This window comes from Calonectris borealis, chromosome 13, assembly GCF_964195595.1.
Source record: "Calonectris borealis chromosome 13, bCalBor7.hap1.2, whole genome shotgun sequence".
In the NCBI taxonomy this organism is placed as follows: Eukaryota; Metazoa; Chordata; class Aves; order Procellariiformes; family Procellariidae; genus Calonectris; species Calonectris borealis.
The window spans coordinates 11345894-11369680 of NC_134324.1; the positions used below are offsets into that span (position 1 = coordinate 11345894).

General features: G+C 48.2%; 2 protein-coding genes across 19 annotated transcripts in view; both read left to right on the top strand.

Moving 5' to 3' along the window:
- The first annotated feature begins 326 nt into the window (after nt 1-326).
- Nucleotides 327-8870, top strand: ITGB1BP2 (integrin subunit beta 1 binding protein 2). Of its 2 annotated transcripts, XM_075162161.1 has the most exons (12): nt 327-432; nt 1722-2222; nt 2451-2500; nt 2591-2647; nt 3246-3394; nt 3529-3641; nt 3908-3966; nt 4886-4956; nt 5201-5303; nt 6520-6639; nt 7007-7069; nt 8398-8870. In XM_075162161.1, the coding sequence occupies exons 2-12, from the start codon at nt 2159-2161 to the stop codon at nt 8647-8649; spliced, it is 1101 nt and encodes a 366-aa protein (XP_075018262.1). In that variant the 5' UTR covers nt 327-432; nt 1722-2158; the 3' UTR covers nt 8650-8870. The 2 variants fall into 2 exon arrangements, with proteins under 2 accessions (XP_075018262.1, XP_075018261.1); XM_075162160.1 differs by having other exon boundaries at nt 327-2222.
- A 706-nt stretch (nt 8871-9576) lies between these two features.
- Nucleotides 9577-23787, top strand: part of TAF1 (TATA-box binding protein associated factor 1) — a 47605-nt gene continuing 33394 nt past the window's right edge. For 8 of the 17 annotated variants that reach the window (XM_075162170.1, XM_075162162.1, XM_075162165.1 and 5 more), the window contains exons 1-3: nt 9577-9659; nt 13213-13268; nt 18915-23658. In XM_075162170.1, coding sequence (XP_075018271.1) covers nt 23533-23658 — 126 coding nt within the window. In that variant the 5' untranslated portion in view covers nt 9577-9659; nt 13213-13268; nt 18915-23532. Of the gene's footprint in view, nt 9660-9968; nt 10142-13212; nt 13269-18914; nt 23659-23787 lie in introns of those variants that run through there. The other 9 variants (XM_075162177.1, XM_075162178.1, XM_075162163.1 and 6 more) reach the window with 9 other exon arrangements.

Sequence of the window (23787 nt, forward strand, 5' to 3'; positions counted from 1 at the left end):
TGCAGTCCAGCACGCTCTTTGCCATCACCTGAACCTCATCTCCTCTTTTTCCTAATTTTTAAAGCACCAGCTCTAGCAGGGCCTTGAGTCTGCTGGTGGCCGACCAAGTGGTTCCCCTGGAGCTCATCTCTGTTTCACGGTGGATATCTTGTGTCTGTCTCCCAGGCTGCACCCCCTCACCTTTTCCTCCCTGGGGAGCCTCCCCTTGGGCTGGGAGCTGTGGACACCCCGATTTACCATGTGCTAAGTTCCCAGTCGGTCCTGTCTTTCAGGCCACCTCATTCCCTGCAGACATTTGCAGCAGTGCAGCAGAGGAGCGAGGGCAGAGCTTGGCTGCAGCCTCCCCCAGCTACCTGCTGGTCCCTCTGCAATGAGCCTTGGTGTGTGGGTCAGCCACAGCATCCTCTTGACGTTTCCTCCAAGGCACGCAAGGTAACGGGAGCTCCAGATTCTCACTGGCATGGGGATGGCGACAGCTGCAGTCTTGCTGACAGCTCGTGGAAAGGACAAGGAGATCTGAAACCCTATAGCTCTGCTCAGCCCCTGGGACCGCAAATTCTGCCATTACAGGGCTCTGCCTGGCTTCCTGGGTCCCAAGTGATCCCTCCCATCTAAGCAGAGGCTCTGGGTGCCAGCAGCATTTTTTTACCCATCTTTGGGACTGTTGGGTCATTTTTGTGTCTTGAAACACTGCAGTCCTTCAAGGGAGGTATCAGCTTGAAGCCATGTGGCTCATGCTGGTGTGATGGTTCCCCAGTGACCCCACGTTTCCCACCTAGCTTTTCGGTTAGATGTGAGTTTATACACAGGCTACCCAGGTATAAGGAGTCCTGGTGGTAATGGTGATACATGTCCTTCCCTCCAGCGGGGCTGTCTTCCTTGCTAACGAGATGACAAGGAAAAGCCCAACGTTGCTGCTGGCTGGGGCGTCTCAAGGTGAGGATGGCAGAACTGAACTGGAGGTGGAGCAGCAGGGCAGTGTGAAATGAGTCTGGAGTCATCTCCCTGCTGAGCTCCAGAATTTCGGCAAAGTTTCATCCTAACTCTGGACTTTGGAGATCTCCTTGGGGTGCAGCAGATCCTGCAGACTGTTGTAGGGGGATTAACTAGGTTAAACAAACATTGTGGGACAGGGATGGAGTTACATCAGCCACGATGGACCCTGTGGGTTCCCCTCCTGAGCAGACTCCCTGGGCAGCTGCTGCCTACAGGACCTGCCCTTTGCACTGTGTGGTGGTGCCAAGGGCTTATGTTGAACCCAGTTCCTGAGCAGAAACGATCTCCAGGTGCTGTGTCCTCCAGCAGGTCAGGGCAGCACCCAGGAAACAGCTGTCTCTGCAAACAGAAACAAAAAGAAAATACTATTTGTTTTAGATGCTTGTAGGAATTAAGTAAAACATTTGGTCTCAAGAGGGTTTCCTGTTTGTAGAGGAAAACCTTTGGGTCCCAGAATGGGAGCAGGGAGTCTGAGCAAACCTCTCCTGAGTACAGGGGGCCCACATAACATTTTGCACTCTTCTTCTGTGACAACAATGATCTTCCAGGGGACAGATTTCATCCCTGGGTTGCACAAGACCCTGCATCGAAGGATGTCTTGGCCATATGCACTGCTTTGGTCTGCTGGTTCCTCTGTCTAGCAGGTGGTTGTGCCTTTTGGGGCTGGGGAGATCAGCACAGGTTTTGCCCTGGGACTCTGGGAAGTCTCTCCCCTTCTTTTGCAGGAAACTTTCAGGTGCTTCTATAAATGCTAAACAAACTGAGAGCAGTTGGTCAAGAGGAGTCGCAGGTTGCCCCGAGACAAGTGTGAGCACTGGGGTGGCGCCGATGCCTCCATGCCAGACTCTGATGGCACTGGGAGGTCCTCTGCCCACTCCAAATGTGGAGCCACCCTGCAGCGTCCATTCCCTCTGCCAGGCGCAGGGGCAGGACAGAAATGCCTCTCGAGATAACATGGGCGCCAGGTCCCGTCAGCTGCCGAGCTGCTATGTCCATCTTTAGCATGCTCTCCAGTTACCAGCCACCTCCTCCGGCTGCCTCCAAAGATAGGCAAAGCTACCTCCCGGCGCCTGGGCTGGAAACTGCAGGGAAGCAGGGGGGGATCACGAGCAGGGATGAGATTGATGGGATTTTTGTGGAAGGAGTGAAGGACGCCTGAGCTATGGCTTCGCTGTGCTACAACAAGGGCTGCGGGCAGAGGTTTGATCCTGAGCACAACGCCAAAGGTAAGTGGGCTCATCTGCCTTGCACCGGGGTGAGCGGGAATGCGTGTCACTTTCCTGGTCTGTGGCCTCGGCCGCTATGCTGCGGCCTGAGCTGCCAAGCAGGGCTAAGCCAAGCCCAGCGCAGGCAGCCCGCATGGCAGGAGCTGGCTCAGGAGATGCTGGGCATCACGGGTGGCTTGTGGGCAGGATTGCTCCTCCTGAAAGGTTCTGCCTGATTTTCCGTTTCAGATTCCTGCCTGTATCACCCGGGCGTCCCCATCTTCCACGATGCCCTGAAGGTGAGTGGGGCAGGAGCCAGGGCTGCAGCTGCAGGGAGGGACCGGTGGGATTGCCCACACCTGACCAGTTTGTCATCCCCCGGTGCCTAGGGCTGGTCTTGTTGCAAGAAACGTACAACAGACTTCTCAGAGTTCCTCTCCATAAAGGTGAGCGACCCGCCAGCCCAAATGCACCCACTGCTCCTCCATCATCTCCTCCTTGCCCCTGCGCTGCCCTGCCCTGTCCTGTCCCGTCCCGTCCCCATCCCGTGCCAGGGCTGCCCCCTTCGCCCTGCCAGCTGGGGATTTCCTATCTGCTTCCAAGGAGCCTGCAAGCAAGGGTGCTGCTCCCAAAGTGTGGGGAAGGTGCTCCCGGAGAAGGGTGCTGGAAGGGGCTGGGATCCCCCAGGATCCTGCAGGATGAACACGAATGTCCCAAATGCCAGGACAGCTGTGAACGTCTCAGTGGTCCTGTGGGGGAAAAGGAGGCAGCAGAGGCCCAGGGACATGGGGGAGACTCTTGCTGCCCTTCAGCTGCCAGGGTGGGGTGCAGCAGAGCTGAGACCTGTCTGCCATGGCCTTGGTGAGGCTGCCACACTGTCTTGTCTATAGGAATCCCTGCAGACGCAGCCCCTGCCCTGGTGCAGGGTCAGAGCCCGTTCCTGCAGGACACAGAGCCACCAGAGCGTGGAAACTTGCAGGGTTTGGGAGTAGCTGCCAGGTTAGGGAGGGCAAAGCAGGCATCAGGCTTGCCTCTGCTGCTCAGGGATGCACAAAGGGGTTTCACAGCAAGGAGAAGGCCCCTGAGCCTTCCAGAGAAGAGGAGACTTCAGATGAGCCAAAGGTCAAGCCAGTGGAGGAGCTCATCATCCAAGGACCAATATCAGCTGAGAAGATGCAGCGGGAAAGACCAAGGTGAGATGGGCTCAGCTAACAGTGTCACCCTGCTTCTTCTGCATGTGTCCTGCCCTGCTGCTTCCTCAGGAGAGGCAACAACACTTAAATTGCAAAAAAAACCCCACTTGGCCTTTACTGCTGCTGTTTCCCAGCTCTGATGAGCCAAGACAACTGCTGCCAATTAAAGTATCCAGGTCTCTGGAGCAGGAACTGGAGAAACTCAACCTGTCCTCCAAGGATGAGGCACCTGAGGGCAGTTGTGCAGGTAGTGAAGAGCTGGTGGATGGCAGTGGGGTTGCACATGGCAAGTTCACCATGCAGTTTTGCATGGCAGATTCAGCTCAGGATGCGGGTGCTGTGCGCTCAGCCACCTGCAAACCCACAGAGCTGCATCTTGGAGGCACATTGCAATGGGCTGTGCTCAGGGGCCGTGCTTGCTAAGTTGGGGAGCTGGCAGTGGGGCTGCGGGGAAGGCTTGGGGGCAGGCATGGGTGGTGCATGCCCCGGGGTGAAGCTGTGTTGCTCTCACAGGGGAGGCGGCTGCCCAGGTGAGAGCTGGCACCACCTGCAAGAACACAGCCTGCAAGGCGGTGAGTACCTGGCAGGGTCCCATCTTTGCATGGTCTGCGCCGCATGGCCAGGAGCATCACAGGTCCGGCATGGGGGCTTGTGTCCCAGGTCTACCACCGGATGCGGGGCATGGTGCCAAGCCGGTGGGAGGTGGCAGTGCCCATTTGATCCGTATGCTTCTGCTCATCCCATCCCTGGAGCGGCTGCCTCTGTTGCCTCCCAGCCACGTTCTGGCAAGAGGCTTCCAGATTCCTGGATTGGTGGTACATTTGTGTTTCACTGCTGCTAATTGCTTGCAATGAAATACAGCACATATTCAGGATATGGGCATATAGGTAAAATGCATGTGGAATAATTGCCACCTGCATTTAATTAATGCAGCACAGCCCACTTTCTATCTTGCCCCAAGACTGCCTTGTGTAGGACTGTCTGCCTGCCTCAAGGCATGTGCCGGCATGCTTGGAAAGCAGCAGAGTGAGCAGGGAGCAAAAGGTGGGAGGTGGATGAGGACATGAGACTGACATGGAAAGAGAGGAAGGGACAGGATGGATGAACAGCCCCTTGCACCTCGGAGCGAGTTTCTGTGGTGTCCAAACTTGTCCACTGTCCCAGTGCTGCCCAACCCCAGACTGGGACCAGGCTGTGTTTGGGAGAGGGCATAAGGAAGGGCTGCTGCCAGGGTCGCGGGGATGACTCGGGGGTCCCAGCAAGGCCAGGATCGCTGCCCTGCCAGCAGGGAGCAGGGACCAGTGCCAAGCTGCCAGCTGGGCATAGTCCCAGAGTAAGTCCTCACAGATGCTGGACCCGGTGAAAAGGTGATGTTGGGCATCGTGCTGTGCCCTATGCAGGGATGGGCACTGATGGGGAGACGCCTGGCTGCATCATGCTGTGCTATGCCAGAGGCACAGCCAAAACTTTCCTCTGCTTCTCACTCCACAGATCTACCAGGGCCCGGAGAGCAACACAGAGGTTTGTACTTTCCATCCTGGCGTTCCTGTCTTCCATGAGGGGTAAGAAACAACCCTTTACCGGGGAGCAAACCAACCCTGCTGAGGGCTGAAAGTGCCACATCGCAATGTTGTGTGGCCTCAGCAGCACAGCTGGTGCAATCATGGGTGACACCCCCCCGGGTGACAGGTGGGCAGGGGAAGCTGCTGGTTCCGATCCCCACTTCCCCACCACCCCGAAGTCTGCTGTGGTCCCCTCTCCTGCTCCCGCGGGCGCTCCCCACTCAGGTCACCCCGCTTTCCCCAGGATGAAGTACTGGAGCTGCTGCGGAATCAAAACTATGGACTTCAGCACCTTCCTGGAGCAGCCAGGCTGCAGAAGCGGGCGGCACTGCTGGATAGGGAAGGGGGTAAGGGGGCTCTCAGCAGGGCTGACTTGTGTGAGCAAAGTGCCATTACTGGCACCCGAGGGGTGCTCTTTCCCTTGCTCTGCATTCACATGGGTTTCTGCATTTAATTCTCTTAATTTTCATAATTGCCAACAGATGACTGTGCAGGGTTTGAATGCCTAATCTTCACCCATCTGCTGTTTAAAATGGTGCTCCTGCATTCACAAAATGTGTCAGCTCTCACACCCAACAGGCAGATGTGCAACAGGAAGCTGAACAAGGCAGGAGCTGGCCCCAGGCATGGTGTAGCCAGCACTGCAGGCTGCCGCATAGGGACAGGCAGCTGAGCATGGGAAAAACCCTGCAAAAAAACCCCAAAAGTTTTGACAGATGACTGAATTTGGTTTTAATGAAGCTTTCCCTCTGCAACTGCTTCCCAGGAGGGACCTCATCTACATAGCGACATGGTGTTGTGGCAGGGCAATGGGGAGAAGATCCCAATTCCCAATATTGTGTGTGTGTATGTAAGTTTTCCCAGGAAAGCTCTTGGCTGGAAACAGGCTTGAGCTGGGAAAGTTGCACCAAAGTGGCCCAGGATATCTCTGAAAGTGCATCATGTTTCTCTGAGCAACCCCCTCTGAGCCCAGTCTGTTCTTTGGCCTGGAACAGAAAACATATAGCGGATATAAAGGAGACTGCAGTGAATTAACTGTGATGTTGTGATGCAGATGCTTTGTGCTAATTGTCACCTGAGTTTGAGGCTGGGATTCCTCCCGGGACGTTTCTTTGCCTGGCAATGCTGAGGGCTGCAGAGGGTCTGTCTCCTGGTGATGCTCAGAAATGCCTGGTGGGACCAAAGCTGCCTGTAGCATGGATGAGGTGGGGGTCTTGTGGGAGAAAGGTGAAACGTGGCCAGTTGGGGCTCACCTGTCTCCCAAATTTAGCATGGTGGCATGATCCATGTCCAGCAACAACCCCTGCACTTCACTCCAGACTGAGTTTCCTGACTGTGCACAGCGCCTATGAGCCTGGCAGGGGCTGCCCACCTTCACATGAACCACCTCCCCTCAAAAACCTGCACGAAAGGCAGTGTTTGATCTTGCTCAGGTGATGCTTACCTCAGCCGGCACTCTGCAAAGGAGACGTGCAAAGGAGCATCCTCTGGCACAGACATCCCCTCTGTTTGGGGTGTACTTGGGCTAGATGCCATGCCGTGATGGGTTCATCTCCCTGGCAGGACAAGAAGGCTGTGACGTGCCGGCAGGACTGGCATCAAACCAGCAGGCAGGTGGTGGTCACAGTATATGCCAAGAACCCCTTGCCTATCCTCAGCAGCGTGAAAGCCAACCGTACTGTGGTGAGTGGGGCTGGCAGAGCTGGGCTGGGGATGCGTGCTTTCATGGCACCTGATTTTGATTAGCCAACAGCCAGGAGCCGGCTGGGTGCCTGGCACTCTTTGATGGCCTGTTTGGTCTGTTGCTGCAGCTGGGGTTGGCACTGCCAACCTGCCATCTCCGAGCTGAGAGCCCGGCAGCTGCATCTCCGAGCTGAGAGCCAGCTTTGCTGCTGCAGCAGCATCTGCCCGGTCACTCTGGCTCAGTGGCCGTTACACTGGAGCCAGGACATGGGGTGCATTACAGTGCTGGAAGGCAGCTGCACTGTCTGGGAAAAAGCTCTGGCTGTGCTGTGCTACCCACTCAGATAATTTTCTGTTGATCTTTCAGCTTGAGGTTCATGTCATCTTTGAAGGAAATAAGATTTTCCAGGCAGAACTGGATCTCTGGGGGGTAAGATCCTGTTTACTTTGATTTCCCTATTCCAGCAGTCTGCGTGGGGCTCGGCTACAATGCTGCAAGGCAGCCTGTGCTCTGGGAGAAGTGTCTGCAGCCCCAAACACAGGCTCCCAGTAAGGAAAATTACTCTCTGCGTAGTCAGGATTCTCAGACTTTTGAAAAAGCAGCAAAATGGTTTTTGCTGCAATTTCTGCACAGTTCTTCCTGTGCATGGAGCATGAGGCAGACTTTGACTGTATTATTGCATAGAAATACTGTGGCCCCTGGGACGCTGTCTCTTCCCAGGCTGGCACATCTGTGGAACAAACAGCCATTTCATAGTCACTCCCTTGGTGTGATTCATTGCCAGCTCTCGAAGCCTTGTGGAGAACACAGGTCCACCACGGCTGTCGCAGCAGAGAGGACCCATTTATTTCCAGAGCTCCAGTTTTCTATAGCAGCAAAGGCTGATGGGGAAATTAGGTTTTTCTCTATTGATCCCATAGTGTTAGCAACCCCTGGGAGCCATGCCAGGACTGTGCCTGGGCTTGGTGCCCATCTGACTGCTCTGCACTACCTGAAGCACCCTAGCTACTCTCTTTTAAATGCTGCCACAGCGCTGACTTGCTTTTGTTGGGATCGTCTGGGAGCTAGGTTGCCCAGGTACTGGCATTTATAGCCATCTCTGCTAGGAAATGCCTTAGGGGTTGTGAGGAGGGCTGTTTCAGAGGCTGCCGGTGGCTGCACTGATAGATCTTGGACTAAAAGCAGAGCTGGATGTCACTGCCGGCTCTGTAGGTGTTCCGGGTTTGGTCCTAGACTGCCCCAAAGGGTCTTTGGCCCAGCAGGTCCCTGTTTCCCCCAGCAATCCTACTGTGCCTGCAGCCAGGCAGCAGTGTGAGGGGAGAGACTCGCTCTCTGATTTCTGAGCTGCTTGCTGGCTGGGGAGGAGCCGTGAGACTCAGGAATTTGCATGTGCATTTCTTGCCTTTATTTCTGGTGCATGCTGCCTGTGCCTGCGGGCAGCAGAGCGTGCTGCTGGGTGTGAGTATGCCTGTGTCTCAGAGCAGCTCACTGCTGTGGGGAGAGGGCTGTACCACAGCCGTGCACGTGGCTGCGGCTAGCTGAGCTCTCCTGAGCTCTGTACCAGCACTGCGGTGCTGCTTAGACGTAACACTGTGAAGCTCAGCTGGAGCCCAGGTTTCATCCTGCTCTGTCTCCTGGCACACGAGGAGAATAGATCTCTCCTCTCTTCTCTGGCAGGGCTCTGCCAGTAAGGGGAAGGATGAGCGTGTGCTGCTGCCCTCCCCTGCCCAGCTCACTGCACCTTTCCCTCTCTCCAGGTCATTGAAATAGAGAAGAGCTTTGTGAGCATGGTCCCTACCAAGGTGGAGATCATGCTTTGTAAAGCCAGCCCTGGCTCCTGGGCCAGGCTGGAGCTCCCCCAAAGCAGGCTGGACTCCCATGGCGAGCAGGAGAAGGAGGCTGCCAATACAGAGGAGCCGGGGGCAGTGCAGGGGGAGGACTCGGATGACAGCTTGAGCTGGTCGGAGGAGGAAGATGAAGAGCTGGAGATGGGAACACCGAGCAACTGACAGTCAAGTGCTTCAGCAGCTGAGCAGTGCCAGCTCCCGAGCTGCCAGGGACCTTGGCATCAGCTCCAGCGGAGCAGACCCAGCCCAGAGCCGCGTGCAGGCTGCAGCACGCCCTCTCCCCTGGTCAGAAGGGGCAAGTAATAAAACCCCAGAGCAAAGGTTATGCTCTGAGATTCCTGACAGGCACCTAAGAAATGTCAGCGGGCTGAACCCTGCCATCTGTCTCTCCCTCTCCTGTGTCCAGCCAGGACAGGACAACGGGAGGAGCCCCTTGTCTGCACTTCAGGCAGCCTGTGTCTGTACCAGGTCTCCTTGGGGCCGGGGTGCTCATAGCCTAGCATATCCGGGGGGTGCAGAGCCCCAGGGCAGCAGGGTGAGCTGAGCTTAACCCCCCCCCCAGCACCTTACTCCCTCCACGGTGGGGAAGGGGAGACGGGCTCGGGAGGTGTTAGGAGGGAGATGGTAACTGCAGGCAGGGAAACGTCATCGCTGCCTGCGGCTCCAGCGGGGATTTGACGTCCTCCTCTGCAAAGACCTTTATAGGCGTGAAACTGCCCGGATGCGAGAAGTCGATACTGACTGAGCGACGGGAGACAAGGAGGCCGCGGAGGCGGGGGATCCCCGAGGGGGTTTCGCTGTGTAACACCTCCCAGCGCTGGACAGGGGGGCGGAGGGCGATGCACACCATTTGCCGACTGTAATAAAATATTCCGGTATTAAAACCCGAAGCAGCAGCGGGCAGGCCTGCAGGCCGCCGTTCGCCCCGCCCAGGGTCTGTCCCCCCTGCGTCGGGAAGAGCCGCGCAGCTCTGCGGTGGCGCCCTCTCGCCGCTGCGCCACCTGGCGGGCCCTCCGGGGGCGGTGGCGGGGCAGAGGGCGCCTGCGCGCGGCGGGCGCGGGGCGCGTGCGCGCGGCGGCGACAGGGGCGGGCGACAGGGGCGGGCGCCGGGGTGCGGCCGGGTTGAGGGTCCGCCGTCGCCCCGGGAGCAGCGGCTGCCGGCGGCGCGGGAGGTGAGCGCGGGGCTCGCGGGGCGGGAGGGCGGCCGGCGGCAGGGGCGCGGTGCCGGCGCGTGGGGGCGGGCGGCGCCCCGGCCTCCTCGCGTGTGGCGGCGCGGCCCGCGGCGGGCCCTGAGGGGCCGTGAGGTGAACTGAGGTGCGCTGGCCGCGGGCCCGGTGGCTGGGGAGCGGCCTCCGCGGGCCCCTGGCCCCCCGCGTATCTACGGGTGTTTCCTTTCAGCGTTGCCGCCGGGCGGAGGCGCGGGCGGAGGCCGGGACAGGCGGCGCGCTGGGGAGGAAGATCCTCCGCGTCCGGCCGCCGCCACCCTCTCTGTCAGCGGGGCGGCGGCCCGGGGCCGGCGCCGGCCTCTCCCGGCCTGAGAGCCGCGGGGCGGTCGTGGTTTCCTTCCCGGGGGAGGCTGTTCGCGCGCTGCCCCCGGCTTCTCGGTACCTGCCCCGCTGGGGAAGCAGCCGGCTCCGGAGGAGGGAACGGCGAGGTAATCAACCTCACAGCCGTGGGGCGTGTTGTTTTCTTAGTTTCCAGAGGTTGCGGGAGATGGGATGCAGGTCCCAGCTTCTGCCTTCGGCGGTGTTTGTGGAGGTGAATGTGCTCATCAGGGGCCCCGGAGATGCTGGAGGCGTAGGGGAAAGGGGGATGTTTTGGAACAAGATTTCCTCTGGTCCCATTTCTCTCTCAGGGATGTGCGGGAAGCGGGAATGGCCTCGCGGGCAGGTCCTGCTCTTCCCTCTTCCGCAGTGTCCGAAGGTTGGGCTGGGCTGTTCTAAAGTCAGGGTGATGCTAATCCACGTTAGGAATACCGTGACAATTTAAGGCGACCTCTGCTCCCAGCGGATGTAATAAAAGGTTGGCATATGATGAGTTAGCCTTTTCTAAAGGACCCTTGTTTCAGTGCTGAGAGTGGATTTTCCTTTACAGGGATACGTTAAGAGTAGTTGTATTTGATCTGCTCTCTAAAAACTGCCAAATTGTGTCTCAGGAAGAGTAAAGCAAGGTAGTGACCTAAAATATTCTGAGTCCTGAGGGGTTTCAGGAGTCACGGGTATTGTTGCCTGTAGCTGCTGCTACAGAGCTCTCTTTCATAAGCTTAACGGTACTCTTCCTGAGTCCTATAAACTTTCAGTATTTGTAACATCCTGTACTGAGGAATTCCTAGCTTAACCTCAAACCCTGAGAAGCAATGCTATCTTTTATTTGTTCTGAACCTCCCTCTTTCTGATTTAATTTGATGTCCCTTTGCTCTTTTTTTTTTTTCTGAAAGAACCAACGAATAGTCAGTATCTCTTTACTCTTTATAAACACTTGTGATTTACTCTGAGTTATAAAAAAGCTTTAAATGTTTTTTTCTTTATGTGTACCTTATGCTTGCAACATGTGTCCTGCACTGGAGTGCGGTGCTCCTTGTATCAGCATCATTAGCTGTGTGCTCTTTGTCCCCAAGCTTATTTTTTGATTTAAAAAACCCTTACATTCTCTTCTGTGTCAAATGTAAAATACATAGTATGGAGGCTCTGTTTGGCCAGTTTGCCAGTGTTCAGCTGCACACAAGTTTTTCTATAGGGAACTTAAGCTTATGAGACATATTTGGCATTTTAGCTTACTGTTTCCATAAAAAAAAGATGCTTTTAAATGTTCTTCTTAGAAGGAACTTTACAGAGATCTTGGAAAAACAATGAAATATGTGGTTTGCAATTAGGAGGAGGAAACTGAATATGCAATTTGATTTGCTTACATGATGAGGCTGTGATTCTTTTGGAGTCCAAAGTGTTTTCACACAATTTGGTATCATTTAATGATCCATACCTTTAAAAGGAGTTGGTTGTTTTTTTTTTTTTTTGCTTTACTTTCCTATGCCTGTATGTGTAAATCTGATAGAATGCTGAGAGACTCCTTGCCACTGGTTACTTCTGCTCACTTTTTAGAACTGCAATACTTGATGCACAGGAGACTGGCAAAGATTGCAATATTGTAGCGCGCAAGCCATGATACAATACACACTGAGTGCATACTTTAACTCGTTTTTTAATTGTATCAAAACTATTTAAAGACACTTTTGAAAACTGTTATTGATTGACTGAGTGCATTTTTTTTTGTTTTGTTCTGGGTTTTTTTACCCTTCCAGTGAAATTTGGGGGCGGAGGAGGAGAAATCAGAGAGAATGAAAAGCGTGTGTGGGCTTTTTCCTCGAGGAAAAAGCTTAGATTTTCCCAGTATACGCATTGCCCTTCAAATACAACAGTGGCTTTGTTAGAACTTTTTAAAGAGTGTTTAGAGTGCCAATGAATGCCAGGTGACAAAAGATGATAGGAAGATAGACTAACAGTTTTTTTTTTTTTTGGCCTCAAATAGTAATCAGGGATGCTTTACCTGGATTTATGATTCATCCTGCAATGTGCTTAATGCATCTCTTCACAGAACCTCATGTCTGAGGTACTGTTTTTTTTTTCTTTTAGCCACAGTAATGAATAAGGCCTTGCCAGAATCTATGAAAGGTAGCAAGGATATACGTTATTCACTTTTTATGAACTGACTGTGATACCCAGGACCTCTGCAAGTTGCTTGTATCACCCAGGAGGTGTAGTGGATCTGCGCACAGAACCCTGCAGTCCCTGCTCCTAGTCTTACACCTTTACTCTGCTCACCCTTGAAGCGCGTCAGGGTCGCTTGTGTTCAAATAAATTGTGAAGGGTACCTGTCTTGACGAATCCATGCTTCTGCATGTGGTTGCAGGAGGAAAATCAAGTTTAATACTCTGCAGCTTTTGATTATGGCAGGATACATGTCACATTCATATACTGGGGATTCAGATATCTACTGAAGTCCTAGTTTTTAGTTCCTGTATGACTGTGCAGCTGCACCTTGGTGTAGTGTTATTTCACAGCTGTGCAGCTGATTCACTAGCTTGTTTCTAATGCCCTTTGGAAATATTTGTTTTCCAATAAACATAATCTTGGATTCATAGAATATAAGGTCATTGATATTTGCTCAGTAATATCATTGCTCTTCTATAAAATTCAGAGTATGAGTGCCTGTAGTAAGTGTTGATGCACTGAAGTTTGTGTGGTTGAGGTGCCCAAATACCTCTTGCAGACCACTTTTTCACTGTGGTTCCCTAAGAAATACTGCTTACGTGGTGAAGCTTATGTATGTTTCATCCCTGCAAAAAAAATCTTTAAATCAATAAACTAATTTTACCCCTAATTTTACAGGAGTGGAGGTTTAAAAACATTATATGAAAGGTTTTAGGTGGTTTCTTTTATTTCTTTGAAACAACTTTTTGTGCTAAAAGGGGTAAGGCCTTTCTGGCATTCACACTGAGGGAACAACCAGTGAGAATTGCACTCTTGTTAGGCATCAGTAATAAGCGCATGGGAGCTGAACCTCCAGGCAGGGCTCTGCAGAAAGCAAGCTTCCTCGATTCTGCTGTTCACGTGGAGCTCTGGGTCATGGTTCTGCTGTGCTGATGAAATCTGGCTTGGCTTGTTGATTTTTTTTTTTCCCTCTCTGCTGCCACTCAGGCTGTTGTCCTGTGTTTTGTTTCTCTTGCAGGTAAATGGCAGAACAGAAAGCGGTGTGAAAACTTTGAAAGGCACTGAGAAGTCCAAGTAGGTCATTCACTGCTGAAGGGTATTAGGGATGAGGTCTCCTACTTAACTTCTTTTCTCTTTCTTGGCATGCATTCTGAAAATCTGGCACTTGTCCATTCATTTGGCGCTTGCCTAAAACAATGGCGAGTAAGCTGAGCTGTTGTGGAATAGTAACACAGTCTTGATTAAATTGCTGAGAGCCCTCTTCTCTTCCCTGTCAGGTCTGGTGGCTAAGCTGCACACATGAAAAATCTTTTAACTCCTCTGCATGGGTGAGAATGGTAGGATAGACTTGGGTGGATAAGGATATGCCTTATCCACCCAATTCATTGTTGAAAGTTTCCGCCTGACTTCATGTATCAGGCGGACAGAGTGAATCATCTCTGATCTAGTTTTTGTTACTGAAAGATGAGCAATTAAGTCGTTTAGATTTCTTAACTTCTGCTTCTGCTTGCTCCTGATAAAGCAGTATCAAACTTCTGAGCCTGCAAAACAGGGAGGGATTGATCAAAGGTGGTGGTTGAACAGAATGACACAGCTCAGTACAGGTGATTTTGGCTGAACTCCTAGTGCGTTTTCTGCTCATTTTTGGCCAAAATGGGGCCCTATCCAAACTGGAAAGAGAGATATGGAACACCTGACAAACTCTGTGAAAATGAGGTTATCAAAGAGCAATATCAAAGCTAAAATCCACCTAACAAAGGGGCATCTGGTATTAATGTAGCAAGGGCAGAGATATATCCTGCTAAGAAGTAGTTCCTCTGCCAAGAATTTTTCGAAGTGCAGGAAGTATAAAAAGCATAAATCTAGAAAGCCCCAGAAGAATTCATGTTCATGTTTCCTCTCTGTTTTCTGTCACTGTTTTATCCCTTCTCTTTACAGACAGGGAACTTTCCTTCAGAAGTATTAAAGGGAAGATACAGAATTTTCTTCTCTTCCACAAAAAAATTTTGATGCAACATGAAGTTATTCTGTGATTTCACTTATGATAGCTTTGTGGGGAAGAGGAGTGGAATCCAAATAATGAATTTCCTCAGCAAATGTCCGGCTGGATTACAGGAGAGCAAACTGTCCATGTTAATGATACCAGAAAATATGTAATTAGGTTAGAATGGGAGCAGCTTTCCAGACGATGTCTCGACACGTCAATTGAAATCTTGCACATTCCAAAGGAAGTGCCAGGTGTACAGGCAGCAAAGGCAGACTTTGCAGCATCTTCTGAGAAGGAAACTAACCCAAACAGGAATGCCAGTTTTCTAATTCAAAGGCACTGATGGACAAGATAGAAATAACTCTCATCTACGTATTTTTGCACAACGCTTCTTTGTGAGGTGGCTGGCTTTGGGTGGTTTTTTTTTTTTTATTCTTTGAAAAATATTCCCATTCTGCTGTAACTGCTAGAACTCGTCATGTTCTGACGATCTTCCACCTTAACTGTAACAAAAGTCCTTTCTCTGGCAGGACTAAGCAACCCGAATTACCTCTCACTACTTTGGACTTTCCGTTCACTCCTTTCTCTTGCAGAGTAACCTTTAAACTTGGCTTTGAAGCTTGTGCCCAGCTTTCTATTTCTAAATTCTAAGTCTTGTTTTTGATGTGTTGACACGTTAACCTGTATTTTTCTCTTTTTCAGTACGTGTTACCTGTTCTACGTGGAGTTTTTCTCCCTAAACTTTTCCCCAAAAATTCTGTTGAAGCTCACCAAAAAAACCCCAAACAAATGTGAAACCAATTTTCCTGCTCTTGGTAATGTTCGTTGGTAACTTTGTTTTTGGAGTATGGTTTTTTTTCAGCATATATTTATATTCAAATAGCATGCAGTGCCAAGTTCAAGGATGCTTGAGAAGTAAAAAGAATTTTCCATGCAAATTTGAACACCACCTTCTTGCTATCTTATGAGAGTTTTGTTGCTAGGCAAATTGTTTACAAGAAAAAAATAAATAGGGACTTTATACATTTTGAACGAAGCGATATGTGGATTTAATAGAGAAGGCCTGATGGAGGTAATATTGTTTGCTTGGTTGTGGCTTAGATTAAAAAAAACTTTGTCTTCCATATGTAAATCTTTAACCAAACTACACCTGCTAACAACGTAGAGGTTTCCAGACTTTAGGAGCTTCTTTCTACTTTTTTTTTTTTAATTAATTTATCTAAATTTTGTATTTCAGTACTAAATCATGTGCATGCTGGTGTGTATTTATTTTTCTGTATTGCATATGCAACACAGGATTCCATTCAGCTAAGGCAGCTGAATGTCTGTCTCTAAAGGAGCCCTGCAGAGAAGCATACTTAAAAGCCTACAACTGTATTTCTGTAGTTCATACTTAGCCTGATGCTTTGGCATATTTGCATGGAGTATTTCCTATTGCAACTGTTGCTCATCTAAAATCCAAGCCTTAAGTAATTGAAGGTATTAATGTTGTGAAAGAGCATTCATGTTCCAGGCTTTTTTGTTACCTTACTACTGTTTTTGGAATTGAAAGCTCTAATGACCTCTTATATAAAGCCCCAAGAAAACAATCTTTTGGATAACACACTTTCATTAGAAATTTTAAATCAGGTTGAATCAAGCTATTTTAGCTGCTGATGGTATGGGATACACGTGGCTTTGTAGTTTACCAATATATGAAACTGCCTGTATTGTCTTACAATATTGGTGTGATGACCCTCCATATATCAGTGCCTGGTGTGTGCAGGTAGGGGTGCAATTCTGGGATACCCTGTCTTTCTCTGAAAAGCTCTGGTCAGAAATGCATAGAGGTGTAAGCCCTTGCGGGAGCTCGTGGTTTGTGTTTTAAAGAGAGATCTGTTTCCAAGTCTTTGCAATTTGTTTATTTTGGAAACTAGGAACTAGGCATATAAAAGGCTTTGTGTATCTCCTTCTCCTTGAGACTTGTTGCTGTAGTTGAGTTTTTATTGCATGTATCCAACTGACTTAGTTCTGCCATCTCTGTGATGTCACTTGTTATTGACTGATCAAAATAATGGTCTGTTGCATAGGTAGTTCATTTGGAAAAAAACTTTTGCTCTGGAATTGATGGTCACCAATAAGGTTTCTGGCATAGCATCTTCTAGTACTTCAGTGGTTTGAAGTAAGTGCAAGAATAAGCTTTAAAACCTGCTCTCTGTGCTGCAGTCCAATTATACTTCGGCAGCAACATCAGCGTATGGTGTTCCTCCTCTGTGATTCATTCCCACCATATGCTACCACTGGCTTGGTTGTACCAACACAGTTGATTGTGGTGCTACTCAGTAAACTGGATGAAACAACTCCTCACCCTTTTTCAGTGTGTGGTCAGCTGAGGAGGTGGTGTGCTACTTGGGTGGGAAGTGGAAACAGGGTTTGGAAATGTCTGAAGGCAGCCTCGCTGCTGGAGAGAGCATGGCAGTGTCTCAAAGCAGGTAGTGATATGCCCTACAGGGAGAACAGTAGCAGCAACTAGGATGGTTATGGTTGCATCTTCAGATAGAACAGTGTTATGGTATTAAAATACATCCACTCTTCTGTCACTGTTTGCTTGTAGCACTTAGACCCTTTGTGTTCAGAAATATTATGTTGTATTGTATGCTGCCAGTAAAAGTGTTCAACCTGTATTAATAATATAATGCTAAAAATGTTTAATTTGTAATGTTTTAAGTAATTTTATATTAAAAGGGGTTTCAACTTGGGGTTTGCAAAATGCAAGAAATGTTTCTAAGCCTCTAATTTGACAGAACTTACCTATTTTTTTCACCCCCCACCCCCCGCAATGAAAATCTTGGTGCAACTGTTCTGGAATAATATATGCAGTCAGCTTTTGCTGGTCAGTGCTGTTCTTAATTTTACTGATTACCTTTACAATATGCAGTTGCATACACATCTCTCTTTACATTTGACTGGAGCTTTGAAATGGGATGACTTAGAAATGGATGATGAAACTCACATGTATGCTTTTCTGCCAAAGCTCAAATGTGCTTGCCAGATTTCATTTGAGGTGATTCATGTTGGTGTAGAAATATAATTCCTGCCATTTTCAAAAAGGATAAACTGCTTCTGCATCTTCCTCCTGCTTGTTTTCCTCCAAATTCTTCCCCTCCAATGTTCTGCTGGTCTTTCTGGAGCAAGGTTTCTGCACTGCTTCCTGCTTGGTTTTCAGTGTGTGTGTACATACATTGGTACTTCCTTAAGCACTGTATGTTGTAGTGACCGCAGTCAATATCACTCAAGTTGCCTGTTGCAGCTTTGTGCCAAAGCTTAAGGTAGTCTATTTTCACTTAGTATAGAAGAATCATGTGTACTCCCATTGGGAAGATGTGCCAGTGTGTAGATACAGATAAAGACTTTGTCAAAAGGACAAGGCTGAGAGTTAAATGGTAATAACTTGTTTATTTCTTTGGATGGTCTTGAAGAGGAAGTTGGAGGCAGGGGGATTCATGACTTTTATAAGTGAAGTACTTCACTATTGCTCATTTTCATATGTTCCCTTTGCTATTTTGATGGTGTTGGAGCTGTGATCTTTCTGGAATATGCAATATAGTTCCTCCTACTATTTGTGTCTTCTGTTTGAAGCAATGTATTTGCTGCTGGTTGCAAGTTGAGGATTACTGACAGTACCTCAAAGGCATTTGGGTGAGAAGGCAGATGCAAGTTCCTTCTTGTTCAGGCTAGCAGTGGAAGCTCCAGCATACAACAAATGTACAACAAATGACTGCTTCTAGTTGTTCCATGCTATTTTCAAAGTTCCTGCTGCTCATGTGATGAAAGTTTTAGGCTATATCCATTTGATTATCAAACCTGCTCTTCACATATCAGGAAGGGGATAGGGAAGCCTTTAAGTGTCAAATATCTCCTGTAACAATTCCCCAGTCTGCCTAGGAAGGCTGTTTGCTGATCTTTTAGAGCATGTATTTTTCTAATGCTCAGTATAAGCTCTATTGTAGCTCAAGCCTATTAAGTACTGCTTGTTCTGTCACTGATTAGTGAAAATAATCTGTTCTTGGGTTCGTTAGAAAAATTCTTTATGTATTGTAATCTGGGTCCTATGGCTAGTTATATTTCAAAGAACAGCTTTTCTTGTACATGCTACTTTCTGAACCTTTTAGCTGGTGTCTTCTAAATAATGCAGTTTCTTGAGGTCTGATGGATCCTAAGTGAGTGAATTATTATAGTAAACAGTAGCAGTGCAGCCCAGCAATGGGTATCTTTGTTTATTATCTAATTTTTGGACTTTTCTTTGTGGTAAGCTATTTAGGCAGTAGACTATGTAGACAAGAAGTGTGAATCTTGGAGGGTGTGTGTGCACAGAGGTGTGCATGTGAACCTACAAATGACAGAGTATCTTGTTACTAGGTCTGAGGTCATGATCCCTTTCCACTTGGAGGTACCTCTAAGGACTTGTCCCTTTGCCTGTGGGAAACTATCTGGCAGTAAATCAAGACTGTGGGAATTTGGCTAATTTGTACTTACGTGCTTGGAATGCAGCCAGTTGTCACTGAGCTCTCAACTCATTGCATCTGCATTTCACTATTGTCTTTCTAGCCTGTGAGCTCTTCATAATGGCTTCTGAGACACTGAGTGTGTCTAGCTGTGATAAGAAATTGCAATATTAAAAACACTTGCTAAAGCTTATCTTTAAAATTACTATCGAGTGTGCTTTTCCTAACTTTTTTTCTTGCTTTGTGCAGGACTGTTTCTGGGTAAAGAATGCAGACTATAAAGTGCGTAGTTGTTGGAGATGGCGCTGTGGGAAAAACTTGTCTTCTCATCAGCTATACCACCAATGCCTTCCCAGAAGAGTACATCCCTACTGTGTTTGACAACTACAGTGCCCAAATGACTGTTGACGGCCGGACAGTTAGCCTGAATCTCTGGGACACTGCAGGCCAGGAGGAATATGACCGCCTGCGCACGCTCTCGTATCCTCAAACCAATGTATTCGTCATCTGTTTCTCCATCGGTAGCCCCTCTTCCTATGCAAATGTGAGGCACAAATGGCATCCTGAAGTTTCTCACCACTGTCCAAATGTTCCCATTCTTTTAGTGGGCACAAAGAGAGACTTGAGAAATGACCTGGAAACAGTTAAAAAGTTGAAGGAGCAAAGCTTGGCTCCCACTACCCCGCAGCAGGGGACTTCGCTGGCTAAACAAATTGGAGCAGTCAAATATTTGGAGTGCTCAGCGTTGAATCAGGAGGGTGTTCGGGAGGTGTTTGCTGAAGCTGTGCGTGCAGTTCTGTATCCTGTGACAAAGAAGAACACAAGAAAATGTGTCCTATTGTAGTTACCTCGGGTGATGGATGTTCGAAGTTGAATATTGACTAGAATCTTGGAGCGCTCTTTGAGTTAAATTGAAGAATTGCATCTTGCACTGACAGCTCTAAGCAGAAATGGTTATGCAATGAATATTCTTGCAGTCTTATTGCTTCAGGGAAACTGAAACAGAACAGTTTTTTCCAACTGAGAGGTCAAATACCTACTTTATTTCTAAAGTTCCAGTCTCCAGCTTCTCCAGGGATCACTTGGCTTCTGTCCTTATTTAGTGGAGGAAAATGAAAGAAGGGACTTCTTTGAAGCCAGACTTCTTTACTAAATAGCTATCAGTTACTAGATTTGCTGAAAAGCACAAATTCTGATAACTTTGCTTTAAGCATAGCTGCTGCTTTTCCCATCCCTTATTTACTGATTGAATTTGTTTTACAAACAGAAGTCTGGCTGTCCAGTTGTTTTACTTTGTCAATTTAAAGCTTGAAAACAATTTGTTTACATGCAAAAATGCCTGAAATAATACTGAGATTCACCTTATAGTGAAGTGTGATCGTTTATATGAAGAGTTAGCATAAGGCATGTTTAATGCAATGAGCAAGACCCAGGGAACATCTGCAATGATTTCATTAATAGAAGCAGGAGCTGATTCCTCCTAATGTAGGGAACTTAGGATAATGATGAATTGCTCAAATGAGTGATTTTCATACTTTTGAATTGGAGAGGTGGAAGAGTAATTTAGATGCAAGTCTTCCATAATCTTCTAAACTGAGTTTTTATTTCACTCTCCAAAGAGACTTTGCACCCTGAGAATAAAGTTAACAGTTACCTTCTCGGACTGACTGAGGTCGTTGGGATGACACTTATCAAAACAAGATTTTCAGTGTGATCTCTTGATAGCAGCCTGTTTGCTCTTGAGGAATTAATTGCTTCACTTCTTAATGTTCTTGGGGCCATCACCTGAGATTTTTATGGCAAATTCCTTTGTTGCTTTTCTGGGAGAACACTGACAGAAAATTTGGAGGTTCTATTTACAGGAACCAGGAACCCTCGTTTCTTCCTGGCAACTCAGTAATGGTTTCAGTTAAATTTGTAATGGTTAGCCAGTCACTGGATAGGTTAGCCTGGGCAGTTTTTTCCTCTCTACTAGGTGATCAGTTATTATAAACTCTTTTAACTAAAGTTCTATTTATGTACTTTTTAACTTTCTTTAGCGGCTCTAGTGAGTGGCAGCTGGCTTTTATTTTCAGGATGTGCACTGTTCTTTATGTGTGATTCTGGGACCAGCTGAGGAGTGAGCGCATGAAACCTCCTTAGACTTAACCTTACAGCTTTGTGGTATGAAAGCAGCATGCTTCAAAGATACTTTGTGTGAAACCAATGGTGCTGGACTGGGCTTTGTTGTCTGAAGTTGACAGTGCTGTCTTTGTCCGGATGCAGCCTCAATTGGTAATTCAGAACTTGCTTTCTTGCGATTCCCACACATGCAATACTGCACTGGTGTATACCCTGGGCAGAAAAAAGCCTCATTTTAGCAGGATAACAGAAAATACATCAACAAGATTATTGGGGATTGTGTGTTAATTTGACCTTGCTTTATGTGATATGGGCAAAAATACCCAGTGGATAGAAACATTCATATTTGTGCCCTAATTCCCCTCTTTGAAGAGGATGTGCCTTTTTTCAGCTGGTGTAACTGATGCTGACACTAACTGCAATTTTTGTATATCTGAGGTATGCTTGTACTGGTACTGCTTTAGCAAACGGCAACCCCATAGATTATAAACTGCAGTTAATCCAAATACTGGTATACGTGGCTAGTGAACCAACACTGAGTTCTATACATTGCCTGATTGCAGGCAGTACCAAAACACCTGTTATGCATGATGTTTGCAGAAGCCTAGAGACTCTGCATGTTTTTCTTCACCAAGTGCCATTGCCTGGGGTGTCTTTGCGTCTTTTGCACTCGTAGAAGTAGTGCTGTTCCAGATGTGGCTTCTACCGCAGTGCCTTGCAGGCTGTGAGGGCGTGGGAGCATTTCAGTGAGGTAACCTCTACTCACCACGTTCTGCCTTTACTTTAGTAGTAGGCCTTTAGTGTGGGCTTGATTTGCAGGCAGCAATTAACTCTATGCCTTGTAATTCAAGATTATTTTCTGTAGGTAAATTTCAGTAACTGAGTAAATAGGGTGTATCATGTTTAAAATGTATTTATTTAAGCCAGTGCACATTTTTTTTTTTAAATGCTGGTCAGGCCTAAATCAACTGTCTAGTTACCCTCGTGCAAGCCCATAACCTTTGCTTCATTCAGAGATGTACTTTTAAAAGTTTGTGATATGTTTGAACTGCTCTTAAATAGACTTTTAATTTCAACAACAGGCACCTCTTTTTTTTTTTTTGCTACATATATTTGCGATTTTGTACTGAAGCTACTACTGTTTTAAAAAGTTTTTTACTTTTTTACATACTGAAATATTTTAGTTCTGCATCTTTTGTGGTTATTCCTAACTGGATTACAATAATTTTGTGAAGAAATCCTGTGAGCAAGTATTGTTGCACCCCCCCGCCCCCGTTTCCGTAGGCTCACAGAGCAGCCATCCTGGTGTTAACTGGAAGAGAGTATGGTGAGATAAAATTAAACTACTTAATCAATTTATTTGAATTGATTACATTATTGATTACATTATGCTAGAACACTTTATCCCCATCTAGATTACTTAATAAATGGTAACACAACACAACAGTACTGAGGAGAATAACACAGTAGTGATGAAAATGAGCAGAAAGTGAACTTTGAACATCGTCAAAAACTTTTTACTGATTTTGGAGTACCTCATTAATAGTCATTTAGATGCCTTTTTTATTTCTGTCGCTTTCTGCCAGGAGCAAAAGTCCTGCTGGCTGACAGCTGGTTTCCTCCAGCCTCTGCTTTTCGTGAGAATGAGCTTCAGGAGTGCACGGATCTAACGAGTTTTTCCATTCAGTGGGCATTCTCAGTTTGTGATCTTCCTTCCTTTTCTTTCCCCCCCTACAATTCTTGGTGCATTTTATTCTAAGTAGTCCAGTGCTTCAGTCTACAATCCATTCTGTTCCTCCCATGTTTTGGTTTGGGTTTTTTTTTTTTTTCCTCCTATGGGCAGGTAACAAATACAGACTTCACACAATCCCACGGCTGGATTTTGTCTGTTTTCAGGAGATCAGAAAACCCGGGTAAAGCTGTATGGGTTTCCTGAACTGTTCAAGATTCCTCAGTTTGTTACTGAATAGAAACGCAGTGTATATGTCTTAACTCTCTATGAAGAGACCAATTTTAATCTTTCAGTTTGTGAATGATTTCTGAAATGCTTAAGTGTTTTTTTAAATATAGCTGAAGTCATCCACAGGGAGCTGAGCAGTTCAGGAATTCTGTGTCCGAAGCATGTTATGAGGCATGCTTAGATGTGTAAGTGCTTTCTCCAGTTTACAGCTGTAAATTTCTATGAAATTTAAACTAGAAGAGCCTCACCATGCTTTGTCTCCGACTGCTAAACCTCGCTCTGTAGAAACCTTGGTGCTGCTTGGACTGACCCCGAGAAGTGGACAGATCTCACGGGGCTCCTGATGGCCCCAGTGGGCTGTGATGAGCACCCATCAGCAAGGGGAGCCCAAGACTCTTAAGTGTGGTACCGATATATACACTGGCAACTTGATTTTATACTATAAAAGAATTTGTGTTACAGCTAACAGTTTTAAAGGATTTTTTTTTTTAAATTATGCAGAAATAAGTTGTAATAAACCTTTTCTCATTACTCTGGCTCTCGTATTAACTCACCCTGCTGTTTGTAACGCACCTGTTCTAAACGTAGTTCTTTCCTGTGGAAAGTCAGACCCCCTTTCTTAAATGCAATAAACGATTTTTCGGTGAACGCCGGAGCCCCTGCGCTTCCTTGGGACGTTGCGGAGTGGGGCCGCGCGGGGCGCTGTATGCCAGCCTGGGAGGGTGGAGGCGGCTCCCTCAGGTCGCGGCCGGGCCGCTGTTTCGGTTCCGGGTCGGCGCAATCGCCATGTCAGACTCGGAGAGCGAGGAGGAGGTGGATGGCGGCCGCGCCGAGCCCTTCTCACTGGCCGGGTTCCTCTTTGGCAACATCAATGAGGCGGGGCAGCTGGAGGGGGACAGTGTCCTTGACAAGGTAGGGCTGTGTCGCTCCGGGGACACGCCGCTTCGGCCCGGCCTGGCCTAGCGGGCGGCGCGGGCTGAGGGACGGGAGAGGAACCGGGGTCCCAGCGGCGCGGCTCCGGGGCGGGCCGGGGAGGAGGTG

Excerpts from the sequence above, each read along its gene's own strand:
- ITGB1BP2 (XM_075162160.1), top strand. The coding sequence starts at position 2,159 with ATGGCTTCGCTGTGCTACAACAAGGGCTGCGGGCAGAGGTTTGATCCT. Across the intron at positions 3,642-3,907 it reads ACCTGAGGGCAGTTGTGCAG|GGGAGGCGGCTGCCCAGGTG; the intron begins GTAGTGAAGAGC and ends TTGCTCTCACAG. Across the intron at positions 6,640-7,006 it reads TGAAAGCCAACCGTACTGTG|CTTGAGGTTCATGTCATCTT; the intron begins GTGAGTGGGGCT and ends TTGATCTTTCAG.